Source organism: Bufo bufo, chromosome 3 (genome assembly GCF_905171765.1).
Source record: "Bufo bufo chromosome 3, aBufBuf1.1, whole genome shotgun sequence".
In the NCBI taxonomy this organism is placed as follows: domain Eukaryota; kingdom Metazoa; phylum Chordata; class Amphibia; order Anura; family Bufonidae; genus Bufo; species Bufo bufo.
The window spans coordinates 650789603-650803572 of NC_053391.1; the positions used below are offsets into that span (position 1 = coordinate 650789603).

The 13970-nt window shown below is 50.0% G+C and overlaps 1 protein-coding gene across 1 annotated transcript in view; it reads left to right on the forward strand.

Moving 5' to 3' along the window:
• The window catches only part of ALKBH8 (alkB homolog 8, tRNA methyltransferase), a 66299-nt gene that overhangs the window by 34483 nt on the left and 17846 nt on the right, over positions 1 to 13970 (forward strand). The window contains exon 8 of the mRNA XM_040426269.1: positions 8534 to 8640. Within this exon, the coding sequence (XP_040282203.1) occupies positions 8534 to 8640 (107 nt within the window). The remainder of the gene's footprint in view (positions 1 to 8533; positions 8641 to 13970) is intronic.

The following is a 13970-nucleotide window of genomic DNA, read 5'->3' on the forward strand; positions in this document are numbered from 1 at the left end:
TCTTCATCAGACCTCAGATCAGACCCCCAGTTTTCCCATCTGAGCCATTCATGGATGAAATCGGAATACCGTGAAGCGGACAGAGGTGCTTTGCTGTTCTGCAACCCCTATTCACTTCTTTGGGAGTTATGGAAACGTTAGAGAACCTCAGGCTTTCACATAAGATATGGGTATTGAGCTGAGCCCTGATAGCTGAAATGGGAATACCCTTTTAGAGTGCACCTCCAGTCACTGTCAGCCAAATGCTCCCAATACACATGCATGCTCAGTTTCGTCAGAGTGTGGACGTGTTTTTAATGGGGATAATGGAATAATTGAATAAGCCGCTACCAGACTGGTCTAGTTAGTATGCGCATGAAAATGTGTCCTCAACCCGCCACTCAAAACAGACATAGAAATTAGACTGTTTTTGAGACTAAGGCCTCATGCACACGACCATATTTTTTTCACGGTCCGCAAAACGGCCGTTCCGTTGGTCCGTGTCCGTGACCGTTTTTTCGTCCGTGGGTCTTCCCTTGATTTTTGGAGGATCCGCCTGGCAGTGCGGAGCCAAACGGTTTCCGTCCTGAATTACAATGCAAGTCAATGGGGACGGATCCGTTTGACGTTGACACAATATGGTGCAATTTCAAACGGATCCGTCCCCCATTGACTTTCAATGTAAAGTCAGGAGTTAATATACCATAGGATCAGAGTTTTCTCAATCCGATGGTATATTTTAACTTGAAGTGTCCCCATCACCATGGGAACGCCTCTATGTTAGAATATACCATCGGATTTGAGTTACATCGTGAAACTCAGATCCGACAGTATATTCTAACACAGAGGCGTTCCCATGGTGATGGGGACGCTTCTAGTTAGAATATACTACGAATTGTGTACATGACTGCCCCTTGCTGCCTGGCAGCACCCGATCTCTTACAGGGGGCTGTGATCAGCACAATTAACCACTTCAGGTGCCGCACCTTAAGGGGTTAATTGTGCGTATCATAGCCCCCTGTAAGAGATCAGGGGCTGCCAGGCAGCAGGGGGCAGACCCCCCTCCCTCCCCAGTTTGAATATCATTGGTGGCCAGTGTGCGGCCCCCCCTCTATTGTAATATCATTGGTCGCCAGTGTGCGGCCTCCGTCGGCCCCCCTCTCTTTATTGTAATATCATTGGTGGCCTGTGTGCGGCCTCCGTCGCCCCCCCCCTCCCTTTATTGTAATATCATCGGTGGCCAGCATGCGGCACCCCCCCTATTGTAATATCATTGGTGGCCAGTGTGCGGCCTCCGTCGGCCCCCCCTCTATTGTATTAATATCATTGGTGGCCAGTGTGCGGACTCCCCTTCCCCCCCCCGCCCGATCATGGGTCCGCGAAAAAAAAACGGAAAACGGCACAACGGCCACGGATGCACACAACGGTCGTGTGCATGAGGCCTAAATCAGACACCCTGTGGGTGTCAAAGCATGCTGAGAGTTGTACATGGCTGCAGGCTGCTGTATAGACACACATAATTAATGGGGTGATCCCATGAATAATGTGAAAAATGATCATCAGACATCATAAAGTCCATGACAATCTCTTTCCAGCAAGAACCAGCCCTGTACCTCACATGGATCCAGAGATTTCCCCGTTCATTGCTCCGCTAGATTTATTCCAAGCTGCCAGCTCGAGGGGGGGGGGGGGGCATCCATTCTTAGGGGGGTTTGTTCTAGGATCGACCGATTATCGGTTTGGCCGATATTATCGGCCGATATTGAGGATTTTGAACGTTATCGGTATCGGCATCAATTTTGCCGATATACCGATAACGTATGGGGAACACAGAACGCGCTGCTCTCAGCGCTCTCTGTGTTCCCTCCGCAGCACAGGGAGAAGGAAGCAGTGTCTCCTCCCCCTGTTGCTGCTGCTGCCGCTGCCCGCCAATGAGGGGATAGAACACAAGAGGAGGGGAGGGGCTGTGGCCGCTGCGTCACCAATGAAGATAAGCCTTTCATTCATTCATATATACAGGAGGCGGGAGCTGGCTGCAGAATCACATAGCCGGCTCCCGACCTCTATGAGCAATAGCTGCGGTCCGCGGTAGTTAACTCCTCAGGTGCCGCGGATCGCAGCTACCCGCTGATAGAGGTCGGGAGCCGGCTATGTGATTCTGCAGCCAGCTCCCGCCTCCTGTATATGAATGAGAGACTTATCTTCATTGGTGGCGCAGTGCGCCCCCCCAAGCCCCCCAGTATTAATCATTGGTGGCGCAGTGCGCCCCCCACCCCCATCCCAATCCCGGCCAATAGTAAAAACATTGGTGGCGCAGTGCGCCCCCCCCCCCCCAGTATTAATCATTGGTGGCAGTGGCCACAGGATCCCCTGCTCCTCCGATCGGAGCCCCAGCTGTGTAAGCCTGGGGCTCCGATCGGTTACCATGGCAGCCAGGACGCTATTGAAGCCCTGGCTGCCATGTTCAGCTCCATGCTGCTGTGTGCACTATGCACAGAGCAGCAGGGACAGTGTGAGATCCTATTCACCCTGATAGAGATCTATCAGGGTGAATAGGGACAAAGGTTCTAGTCCCTAAGGGGGTTAAAAGTTAGTAAAAAAAAAACACAAAAATATTAAGTATAAATGAAAAAGATTTATAAAAAAAAAATACACATTAACAATAACAAAAAAATACACATTAACAATAAACATATTAATTTTCAGCAGATTTGTGTAGGAATTATTTTTTTTTCTCAAAAATGAAAATTCCCAGAATATCGGTATAAATTATCGGCTATCGGCCTGAAAGTTCACAAATTATCGGTATCGGCCCTAAAAAATCAATATCGGTCGATCCCTAGTTTGTTCTTTAGGCTGCAGCTAGTGGCATTTGAAGGATGGAACTGAGCATGTGCTTCCGTCATCAGTGAGTTGGACAGAGAATTTTGAAAAATAGCAAACAGAAGGTGGCGCTATACAGATAGACTTCCATGAATAGCTCACTGGCTATACTAAACTTTTAGTTAATTACAAAAATATTCAGATCCAGATGCTGGGTTAAAAAATGTAGATATTTTTTATGGACAATCTCTTTAATGTTCTGGCTACGCACAGTAACAAGGATCCATTTTTGTTTCTTTCTTTTTTTTGTATGTTTGTGTTGAAATTGCCTTTCTCACCCTCGGTGGAACACTGTGTGAAGCAGGAGGGAGTAGATATATAAAACTGACATCGCCTGCTGCTGACTAGCGGAAAACAGAATTGATCCTGGGGCTGATTTGCAGCCTTTCCGAGCAATAACAATCCCATACAGGCAGCATAGAGGCCTTACATCTGACACATGGGGGCGAAGACCAAAAAAACTCCTACCAGTGGGTTTACAGGACAATTTTGGGATTTATTTCTGTGCTTTTTTATATGTCCATATTCCACAGAGGAGCGTGGTGTCAGTGCTGTGACCCTCTGTGAGGAGAGAGGTATGAATATTTCACTAGTACTTTGTAGAGATTTTTGCCGGTAAATATTTATGCGGATGCTCACACCCTGCTGTGTTGTTCCTGATGCCTCGAGCTCCGGGTTTTGGAAAGCGAAATGCAGAACATGTCATTTTTATATAATCAAGAAATCTGGTTCTAAAAGGGCATCTGTCACCTGACTGAGCCCCAGATGCACATGACTCTGTGGTCATTTCTGTATTTCCCATTTATTGTAAGGGGATATTCAGACTTGACAGTCATTTCAGTCGATGCCATAATTTTCAAGAAATCGTAGCATAAAGCCGTAGTTTTTGCCACCGTTTTGAGCAAAACATTGCCAGAACAATGTGATCACAGTATAACCTGATGGACAGAGGCCGTATCTGCCGTATATCTATGGGAATTGCATTAAACAGCAGTAGTCTTGCTCTTGCTGTAATGACCTGGGTCTGAGAACCTCTGTTTAAAACGTTAGATGTCGCAGTCATAGCGACTGTAGCATCTGAGTAGCTTGCAGCGGGAGCAGGCCTGCCTCTGTCAACCAATCAGTGCTCTGCGACATTATTGCAGGGGGCAGAAGGCTACAATGGCAGCCGAGGAACCAATAATTGCCCCGAGGTCTGCCAATGGAATCACTTACAACCACGTAGTGAGACAAAAAAAATATTTTTTTTTTCATTTAGGAGTTATCCGGTAAATTTTACTGAGAACCTATCCTTGTGCTTCTTGTACAATGGAACAGAACCAGAAGCACAAGGTTCTGTCCACGGTGTAGTGGTCACGCTCTGCTTCCATTAAATTGATTGTGAGCTGAGCAGCATGGCGCCGGACACTATAGTAGATGCTCTCCATCCACTGTATAGTTCACAGCTCCTGCCTGAAACAGCTGATCAGTGGGAATGGCAAAAGTCGGACCCCCACAGATCTGATATTGATTGAGTACCAGAAAACCCCTTTTTAAAGAAAAAAAAATAATAATTACATAGTAACATAGTACATAGGCCGAAAAAAGACATTTTTGTCCATCCAGTTCGGCCTGTTATCCTGCAAGTTGATTAGAAAAAAATATATATATATATTAAACTAGGGGTGGGCGATATGGCCTAAAATCTATATTGCGATATAATTTTAAGCATGTGCGATATGCGATATATATTGCGATATATTGTTTTCTATATTTGGGGGGGCGTGTTTAAACTTTTTTTTACTTTTTATTTAATAACTATTAGTCTCCTTAAGGGCTAGAACGTAGAACCCTTGTCATATTCACCCTAATAGAGCTCTATTAGGGTGAATAGGACTTTACACTCTCCCTGCTGCCCTGTGCTTTGTGCACACAGCAGCAGGGAGCTGATCCCCCTCCCCTAAACGGTGCCATCCACAGATCCCCCCCCTCCCCTAAACGGTGCCATCCACAGATCCCCCCCTCCCCTAAACGGTGCCATCCACAGATCCCCCCCCTCCTCTAAACGGTGCCATCCCAGATCCCCCCTCCCCTAAACGGTGCCATCCCCAGATCCCCCCCCCTCCTCTAAACGGTGCCATCCCCAGATCCCCCCTCCCCTAAACGGTGCCATCCCCAGATCCCCCCCTCCCCTAAACGGTGCCATCCCCAGATCCCCCCTCCCCTAAACGGTGCCATCCCAGATCCCCCCCCTCCCTAAACGGTGCATCCCCAGACCCCCCCCCTCCCCTAACCGGTGCCATCCCCAGATCCCCCCCCCCTCCACTAAACGGTGCCATCCACAGATCCCCCCCCTCCCCTAAACGGTGCCATCCACAGATCCCCCGCCTCCCCTAAACGGTGCCATCCACAGATCCCCCCCCTCCCCTAAACGGTGCCACCACAGATCCCCCGCCTCCCCTAAACGGTGCCATCCCCAGATCCCCCCCCCTCCCTAAACGGTGCCATCCCCAGATCCCCCCCCTCCCCTAAACGGTGCCATCCCCAGATCCCCCCCTCCCCTAAACGGTGCCATCCCCAGATCCCCCCCCTCCACTAAACGGTGCCATCCACAGATCCCCCCCTCCCCTAAACGGTGCCATCCACAGACCCCCCCCCTCCCCTAAACAGTGCCATCCAAAGATCCCCCCCTCCCCTAACGGTGCCATCCACAGATCCCCCCTCCCTAAACGGTGCCATCCACAGATCCCCCCCTCCCCTAAACGGTGCCATCCACAGATCCCCCCCCTCCCTAAACGGTGCCATCCACAGATCCCCCCTCCCCTAAACGGTGCCATCCTCAGATCCCTCCCTCCCCTAAACGGTGCCATCCACAGATCCCCCGCCTCCCCTAAACGGTGCCATCCACAGATCCCCCCCCTCCCCTAAACGGTGCCATCCACAGATCCCCCCCCTCCCCTAAACGGGCCATCCACAGATCCCCCCCTCCCTAAACGTGCCATTCACAGATCCCCCCCCTCCCCCTAAACGGTGCCATCCACAGATCCCCCCCCCTCCCCTAAACGGTGCCATCCACAGATCCCCCCCCTCCCCTAAACGGTGACATCCACAGATCCCCCCCTCCCCTAAACGGTGCCATCCACAGATCTCCCCCCCCTCCCCTAAACTGTGCCATCCCATCCACAGATCTCCCCCCCCCCCTCCCCTAAACGGTGCATCCACAGATCTCCCCCCCCCCCCCGAAGCGGTGCCATCCACAGATCCCCCCCCCTCCCCTAAACGGTGCCATCAACAGATCTCCCCCCCCCCCCCCTAAACGGTGCCATCCACAGATTCTCCCCCCCTTCCCTAAACGGTGCCATCCACAGATTCCCCCCCCCTCCCCTAAACGGTGCCATCCACAGATTCCCCCTCCCCTAAACGGTGCCATCCACAGATCCCCCCCCCCCCCACCTGACGCTCACAGGAATACATTTAAAAACTAATCAGTAACTTTAACTTTATTCATTGGTGATCTCTTTACTGTATACCTTACTAGGTCTTAGCTCCGATAACAGCAGGCACCGCCTAGTGGGAGGAGCAGGCGCGTGACGTCAGTGAGTGAGCGCCGCCCCCCGCACTGCCTGCTGTTATCGGAGCTAAGACCTAGTAAGGTATACAGTAAAGAGATCACCAATGAATAAAGTTAAAGTTACAGTTACTGATTAGTTTTTAAATGTTCTACTGTCAGCGGCGTGGCCCTGTATATTCTAACCCCAGGCAAGCGTCCCTGTCACCATGGGAACGCCTGGGGGTTAGAATATACCATCGGATTTGAGTTTTCACGCGCTCACTGAGATCGTGAAAACTTACTCAATGATTTACTGTCAGTCCCTCCCTCCTCCTCTTTTGTCAGGGACTCTCTCCTCCACTGTGCCCAGTGTGCCGGCTCAGGAGAAGATGGTGTGCGCAGAGAGCGCAATCATATCGCGGTCCGGCGATATAGGCGATATGCTCAAAATCCATATCGTGGCACAAATTTATATTGCATATCGCCTATATCGTCTATATCGCCCACCCCTATATTAAACCTTAAAAAATTATTATAAGGTATCCCAAATGTAACAACTTTTTTTTTTTTTAATCAGATAATATTTTATTGCTTTTTGAGAAAATAAACAAGCAGCAACTTGATGAATTAAACATTAAAATGTTTAACAAATGTGCAAACAAATGGCTGGGATATGAAGTTTTTTCCATTCCCCTCAAAAACTTTTTATAAAAAGTAGTCAAACTATACAGTGTGCACCTCAAAGCAGTGCCAGTAAAATCTACAAAAAGAGCAAGCCCCATACAGCTACATCAACATATATCTTAAAGGGAATCTGTCACCACGTACCTCAATAGTAAGTGCAGTGTTAGATGGCCCCATGATTCCAATCCAGACTGGTTCCAGCATTCCAGAGAAATCTTACATTTTTTGATATACAAATGAGCTGTTTGGTACAACAAGGAAATCACTGTTACACCTCATTGCACCAAAAGCTCCAGTCTTTATCGCTGTCCGCAGCCCCCCCCCCCCTGCTGGGCTGAAGTCACCTGTACTGCGCAGCCCTGGCAAGCATCAAAGCTGTGGTTATGGGGGATGTAATATGATTTTTTTTTTATTATATATTTTAGGTTTTCTTTTTTCATTATTTTTCTTTATCGAGTGAGTGCACTGTATATCAGAAAGTGGTTAAAAAGCTTAATTAGTTCATAACATGTGAAATCCTCCAGCATCAGCCATACCCTTTGAAGACTTGAAATTACCACTAGGCCAGGTTTACACCTTACGGCTGCTACTGGCGGCCAAGGCCCTACCCACAAGACCCATTTTATGGGTATGGCTGAGGTCTTACCTTCAAAATTGTGTGGCTGTTGACCTCTGCGGGTGGGAATGGTTTCAGCCGCATGAATGTATGAACCCAGCCTTAGGACTTGAGGTATTAGACAAGTGATAGAAAGAAAAGGAAAGGTGAAGTACAGGCTATATAGCTCTATGGGGTAAGTAGTCTCACCAAGCTCATGCCTGTGGTCTCTGGTTTTACTGAATTGCTAATAGCCTGGGTTTTGGGGGTTCAGTGACTTCTGTCTGCTCTTTGTAGAGCCCTGGCAAAAGTGAACCTGGATGGTTAAACGGTCAAAGCCTACCAGGGTTGGACTGCACACATTTAGGCCTCATGCACAAGACCGTATTTTGTATCCATGTCCAATCTGCACTTTTTGCAAATTGCATTCATTTCTGTGGGTCCGCAAAAGCAACGGACAGCACCCGAATTTCATCCATGTGCGGTCTGCAAATTAGAATCTGCCCTATTCTTGTTCGTTTACAGACAAGAATAGGCTTTTTTACAGTGGGTCCTGTGGGATGGGATGCACACAGACTGCAAAACAGATAAGGTCATGTGCAGGAGGCCTTACTGTTATAGGGAAAAAAAGACGCCGTTCAATATTATTCATCAAAGTCACAAAAAGTTACTAGCTGCAAAAAAATTCTCATCTTTTTGTCAAATATTAGGTAACTGTTCTTAGGTAAATTAACCAAATTCTTAATTTCTGCTTGTTTATCTTCTGTTTGGACAGACCTTGAAGGCTGAGCAGAGAAACACTTGAGTGGATTTATTCATCACTGTATAATCTGTTAAGTAATAGCAACCTTATTTCTTTGCAGATAGTCATGGACTTCAGGCACTCGGATGGCACTAATGTCCCCGTTATGGTGCCCCAGCGCAGTTTGCTGGTGATGAGTGGAGAATCTAGATATCTGTGGACACATGGGTACGTATGTGAAAATGGTTGAGGTGTGGTGTGTCATACGGCTTCTTGCTTCCATGTAAGACACTTCTCCCACGCTGCACCTGTACTCTTGAGTGCTTTGTGTCAAGCTATGAGACTGATTTCTAACTTGTGTTTCTTGATCATGCCTACTCATCCATATTCTTTGAGGTGGAATTTATCAAGGCTGGCACGTCTAACGCCAGTCTTGCAGTGACATGAAATTGTGCCACAACTATTGAAAAAGTGCATCTCGGCGGGTCTGTGCGCCAGAAGCTAATCTCTGCACCATCTAATACCTGGCATAGATTTTAGTATGCTAAAAAAACTGGCACGTCATCGTGTGCACCACTGCATCCAGGCACTGGCCTCAGAGGTGATGTGTTCCCAAGAGGTATGTCACCACTGAGGCCAGTGAATGGCTGCAGCAGACGGATGGAACGTCACTCTTCCGGTCCATGAGGGATTGGAAGCAGGAGGGATTGAGCTGTCACTGCTGGAGTGGAGTGTTGTTGAATAGGAAAGTGGCTTAGTTTTTTTTAACCTGAACACTGTGGAAGCTATAACTAAAATTGCTGTGGTGGCTGGACAACTGCTTAAGGTTTAGGCAAGTATGGGCTTTATATCTCCTAGATGCATTGTCATAAACCACATTCTACAATTTCTCATCCGTATCATTGGGGGACACAGGCTTGACCATGGGTATAGCTGTTGCCACTAGGAGGCAGACACTAAGCAAAAGTGTGAGCTCCTCCCTTCAGCGATACCCTTTCTACAGGGACTAAGCTAAATCAGTTTTTAGTTTAGTGTCTGTAGGAGGCAGACCTCCCTGCTTTGCAGGTCTGCTGATTTTTTAATTTTTCGATTTTTATTTTTTATTTTTCCTTTTTTATTTATCTTTCTTCCAGCTGGATTACAGGTATTCCTAGCTGCCCCACCCAGGAGACAGGAGACCAGGGGGTCCCCAAGCCCTCTGCTCATTCCCAGTCTCCAGAAGACAAGGAGGACCAGAGGTTCCCAAAGCCTCTGCATCCCCACCAGCCTTCAGGTCACCACTGCCGCCATGATAAGTCCCCTCTGTTTCCGGTGTAGCGGCCCCTTCCCTTCCCAGGGGGGCAGAACACGCCAGATGGGTAAGTATTCCTGGCTCCAAACACCCCCTTCTTCCTCCTCCCACCCCTTCTCAGGTTACCTTTAGTGAATGACCCCCACCAACGCTTATCCCCTCCATGCCGCGCATCTCCGTCGGGGGTGGGGAGTTGGTGAAGGGAGGCCCTCCATGCCCACAATGCCTTTTTCCTTTAGGCCCCTCTCTCCTTATTGCGGCGTTCTGATCCCGTACTCCACCGGGGCCACTTGTAATTGAGGCCCCAGCTTCTCTGCGGCCTACTCCCGCTCCGGCTCCCCGCGGGCCCTTCACACCCGGCCGGCATCTCCGTTCGGCCGGGGTTCCTAGCGCCTGCACTGCTGTATGGAAAGTTGGGGGAGCGGAGGGAGGCCTCTTTAGGAGGACAAAGGGATCGGGCCTGTGCTTCCTCTCGTTATAGCCCTTTGCCAACTCTATTTTGGGGGCGGGGCTTGAAGTTCCCTCCGCTTCCCACTCCTTCCTGTGTCCTAACGCCATTTCTACGCTCCTCCCACCGCCTGCTACAGGAGGACCTTTGCAGGACTTTCATTCAAGGCACCTCTGGAAAAGCTACATTGAGGGACACAGACCTGGTAAGCTCTGTCTTCCCTTCCTACAGGATTTAACCTACTCCCCTCATCCTTCTACCTGTCACTACAGGGTACGCACTATGTCCGAGCCCAGACCCCAGACCCCAAAACAGGCAGCGACTTCTGTGTGCCATTTTGCCTGTGCTTCTTGTCACACAAAATTTTCCTCCGGTCAGTTAGATCCCCTCTGCTCTTCGTGCTCTGCTCCACCGCCAAGTGGCTCTGCCCCTGACCCAGTCGCCCCTGCTGCCCAGCCCATGGTAGAACCGGAGTGGGCACGCTCCCTGTCAAAGATGGTACAGGACCATGGCAAAATGTAAATGTGATTACAGAAAATGCTTATCTTTAAAAATCAATAAAAATTATTTGATAAAAAAAAAAAAAAGATGGTACAGGACGTCTCCCATACCAACAAAGCCATTGTGGAATTACGTTGGCGTTTGTCCGCAAGGCCATCCTCTGACCAGTCCGACTCTCGGGATCCTAGGGCTCATTCCCATTGCGGCCGTCCCACTAAACGGGCCAGGCCACCCTCTCCCAGAAGGGCGTCTGCGTCCCCCGTTTCCTCTGCCTCTCCGCCACCTTTCAGAGAGTCTCACTCCGACTTGTCCTCGTTGGAAGAGGCATGTTCCGAGGAAAGGTTGTCAGATGCGGACTTTGTCTCTCCTGAGGACCAGTCTTCCAAACTTACTCCATGGTGGACAATCTTATTACATCGGTTATAGAAACCTTACAGGTGGAGGACGGGGTTCGAGTTTTTCCTTCAGGTGGTCCCGTTGCTCGCCCAAATGTTTCCCCAACCACCCGGATTTTGATTCCTCTCTTTCCAAGGAGTGGAATTTTCCTGATAGACGTTTTGCTTTACCAAAACGCTTAGATGTCCTTTATCCATTTCTGGAGGATCTGGCTAAGAAGTGGTCGTCCTCTCCTATAGTTGACCCGCCAGTATCCCGCTTGGCAAAACATACCACTTTGCCTATGGCAGATGGGGCTTCCTTCTTTGATATCAGGGATAAAAAATTGCAATCCTTCGCAAAATCATCCTTTGAAGCAGTGGGCACTGCAGTGCAACCAGTTTTTGCCTCTACATGGGTGAGCAAAGCTATGGGTGAGTGGGCAAACAAGCTAAGTCAGGGTTTCTCCTCGGGGGAACCCTCGGCGGAACTTTCCAATATTGCCCTGCAGCTCTCCCATGCAGTTCGTATATTTGTGAAGCCTCTCTGGATGCGGACAGACTAATGGCCCGCTCGTCAGCCCTTTTAGTGGCTATTCGCTATACACTATGGCTCTCCTGCTGGGTGGCAGACAATGCTTCAAAGCGGGCCTTGACAGTCCTCCCCTTTACCGGCAGCAGACTTTTTGGCAAACGCCTGGACGAGATAATTTCTGATGCTACAGGGGGTAAGAGCGCTCATTTACCACAAAACAGGGTGCGTTTTAACGTAAAAAAAAGCGTAGACCTCTTTTTCTTCCCTTTCTGAGTTTTTCCAGCCCTAAGCGGCCAACCGACAAGTCCACCCCGGATCAGAAACGCAAGCCTTTCTTCAAACCCTGTCCTTCCTGGCATCCTCGTCAACAGGGCTCCAAGTCCTATAACCCCAAGACCTCCTCTGCATGACTTGCGTTCTTCAGCACCCTCTGGTCGAGTGGGCGGCCGTCTTCATCTTTTTTGTCATGTCTGGCTGGCTCACGTTTCGGATGCCTGGGTGAGAGAGGTCATCTCAGAGGGTTACAACTGGAATTCAGGTCCCCTCCTCCTTCCCGTTTTTTTTCGCTCGTCTCCCCCGACCTCTCCCTTCGCCGCAAATTACTTTTTTCAGGCCATCCACACACTTCTGCGGCAGGGAGTGATCATCGCGGTTCCTGCGCAAGACCGTTTTCGCGGGTTCTACTCTAATCTCTTTGTGGTCCCCAAGAAGGAGGGTTATGTTTCGTCCCATTCTGGACCTCAAAGCACTCAACCGCTTCCGGATGGAGTCCCTGAGACCGGTCATTTGGAATCGGGGGAGTACCTGTCCTCGATAGACATCAAGGACGCTTATCTCCACATCCCCATTTGCATAAGTCACCAGAAATTGCTCCGGTTCGCAGTGGGTCCCTTTCACTATCAGTTTGTGGCCCTCCTGTTCGGCCTGGCCACAGCTCCCAGAGTCTTTACGAAGATTCTGGTGGCGGTCATGGCCCTGCTCCATGCCAGGGGTATAGTGGCGATTCCATACTTGGATGATATCCTGATAAAGGGTCCGTCATTCCGGGCAACAGCGGACAGCCTACGCATAGTCCTGGACACCCTGGAACGCTTCAGCTGGATCCTGAATCGACCAAAGTCCTGTCTTTATCCATCTCAGCGGCTAACCTTTCTGGGCATGTTACTCGACACCTGTCAGGCCAAGGTACTCTTGCCCCCGGAGAAGCTATCCACTATCTTCAGATTCTCCCCTTGTTGCGGCCCTGTCCTCTTCCCATTCGTAAATGCATGCGGGTTCTGGGTTTCATGGTCTCTGCCTTCGAAGCAGTGCCCTATGCTCAGTTCCATACCAGAACTCTTCAGCGAGCCATTCTAACCAATTGGGACTGTTCCCCAACCTCCCTGGATCTGCACATACATCTCCCTGCCCCGACCCGCCAGGCCCTCAGGTGGTGGTTTTTCCTGATGCTGACGTCGGGCCGCTCTTTCCTTCCCCTCCTCTGGACAGTGCTGAAAACGGACGCAAGCCTCCAGGGCTGGTGGGGGAGTGTTGAAAAAAACTCTCCGTTCAAGGCATGTGGTCACGTGAGGAGCGCTCCCTCCCAATCAACATTCTGGAATTGAGGGTGATTCGTCTCTCTCTGCTTCATTGGACCAACCATCTCCGGGGTCGTCCGGTTCGAGTTCAGTCCGACAACTCCACGACTGTGGCATACCACAATCACCAGGGCAGCACCCGGAGCCTGGCAGCCATGGCGGAAACACACTGGGCGGAGAGCCATGTTCCAGCGCTGTCGGCAGTTCACATCCCCGGCGTTGACAACTGGATCACCGACTTCCTCAGCCGGGAGCGTCTCGATCCCGGCGAATGGGCTCTTCATCTGCAAGTTTTTCTAGCCCTCTGCGAACGTCGGCCCTTGTGATCCCGTGGAGTCAGTTCACGTTTCCTTATGGGTTCCCCACCTTTTCCCATCATTCCGCGTCTCCTCCGGAAAATCATGTCTGAAGGTCTGCCCGTCATTCTCCTGGCCCCCGATTGGACATTGAAGCCACCGTACTAAGGGCTCGGGATATCTCGGACGTGGTTGTCCAGAACATGATTCGTGCCAGGAAGCCATCATCCTCCCGAATTTACCACCGGACCTGGAAGTCCTACTTTTGTTGGTGCAAGCATCACCATCTGTCTCCAATTCATTTCTCGTTGCAGCGACTCTTGTCTTTCCTGCAGTCGGGCATGGACTTGGGGCTGGCTCTTAGCTCCCTGAAAGGGCAAATTTGGTCTCTTTCTATTCTTTTTCAGCAGAATTTGGCTTTCCTCTCTGCAGTTAGGACCTTTCTGCAGGGAGTTGCACACACTGCACCCCCTTACCGTCCTCTGTTAAATCCTTGGGATCTTAATCTAGTGCTAAGCGCTCTCCAGTCATCACCG